We start from the raw sequence: 1,180 nt of genomic DNA, 5'->3' as shown, positions 1-1,180 counted from the left end.
TACCTGTACCATACCTATACATGTATGCCCCAACAAATTTCTTTCCTCATTATTTTAAGAAAAACATTTTTTTAATGAAATTTTCTATAAATATGCTTTAGATGGTATAAATTCCAATTCTATTGGAATTTTTTGTAAAAAATACAAAAAAAAAGACCCTCAAAAACAAATATCTGACGTGTATCAATATTTATGTATGCTATCCCAGCAATCTTTATTTTCGCATTAAATTCCATTATTATTATAATATACACACTCTGAAAGGTATTTGTGGAAATTTTCATTTAAAAATAATTATTTTCCCAAAAGTTATGAGGAAACAAAGTTAATTTTGTGTGAATTTTCTAAAACTCCTCTCCTAACTCCCTCAAAAACATTTTTTCACAACAAATTCACAACTTATTGGAATTTACACCATCTGAATCATGTTTTAATACATGTTTTAAGCAAAAAAATTTTATAGGAGGTAGAAGATCACATTTTACTAACTAGTTTTGCTGTTTTCAGATTTCGAAAGTTTCAAGTATGTTCTTCAATGTATTTTGTGTCCATGTGGTAGAAGAAATAGTAAAAAATAATGTTATATAGCCTTGTCTCTATATAAAAGATGGGGAAGATGACTACAAGTTAGCATGTATTCTTTTGCTAAATCATATTTTCAAAAAGGAATATCGTTACTATTTATGTGGAATAAAATGGTTCTTTTAAGAGAGAGAAGAATGTTTAATTGTTTATTTTCAGAAACCACGTCACTAAACACATCCCTTCTTGGTCCACAACGGAAAGCAGCCCCTATGCCACCCAGAACTAATGAGACGTCCACAGAAACTGTTGATGGAGTTAAAATAAACCTAATGATTGGTTCAATTTCTAATGCGTCTGTGAGTAAACAGATTAATGTAACCTATTTACTTGTTATTTCATTTCCAAATAAGGAATCATTACAGTTAATTAAAACAGTTTCTCAATCTAACTCAAACATTTTATTTCCTTCACATCTTATATCTTGAGAATATCTTTTGCTAACTTTAACAACCTCAAACTTCCTACACCCATTCTGTAGAGCCTTTCTTAACAACAATATCAACTGCAACACTGTATCTCTCTTCTCTCCGTGGACTGTTCCTTAGTTGTTTACCATAAATTACTTTTGTAGGTTGATGTCATCGTTAACAGCACC

General features: G+C 29.9%; 1 protein-coding gene across 1 annotated transcript in view; it reads left to right on the top strand.

The window, feature by feature from the left end:
* The window catches only part of LOC106883257 (uncharacterized), a 27,597-nt gene that overhangs the window by 25,270 nt on the left and 1,147 nt on the right, over positions 1-1,180 (top strand). The window contains exon 5 of the mRNA XM_052973077.1: positions 742-881. Coding sequence (XP_052829037.1) covers positions 742-881 — 140 coding nt within the window. The remainder of the gene's footprint in view (positions 1-741; positions 882-1,180) is intronic.

The sequence above is a fragment of the Octopus bimaculoides genome, chromosome 1, assembly GCF_001194135.2.
Source record: "Octopus bimaculoides isolate UCB-OBI-ISO-001 chromosome 1, ASM119413v2, whole genome shotgun sequence".
NCBI classification, from domain to species: domain Eukaryota; kingdom Metazoa; phylum Mollusca; class Cephalopoda; order Octopoda; family Octopodidae; genus Octopus; species Octopus bimaculoides.
This window is presented reverse-complemented; position numbering and strand designations above follow the sequence as displayed.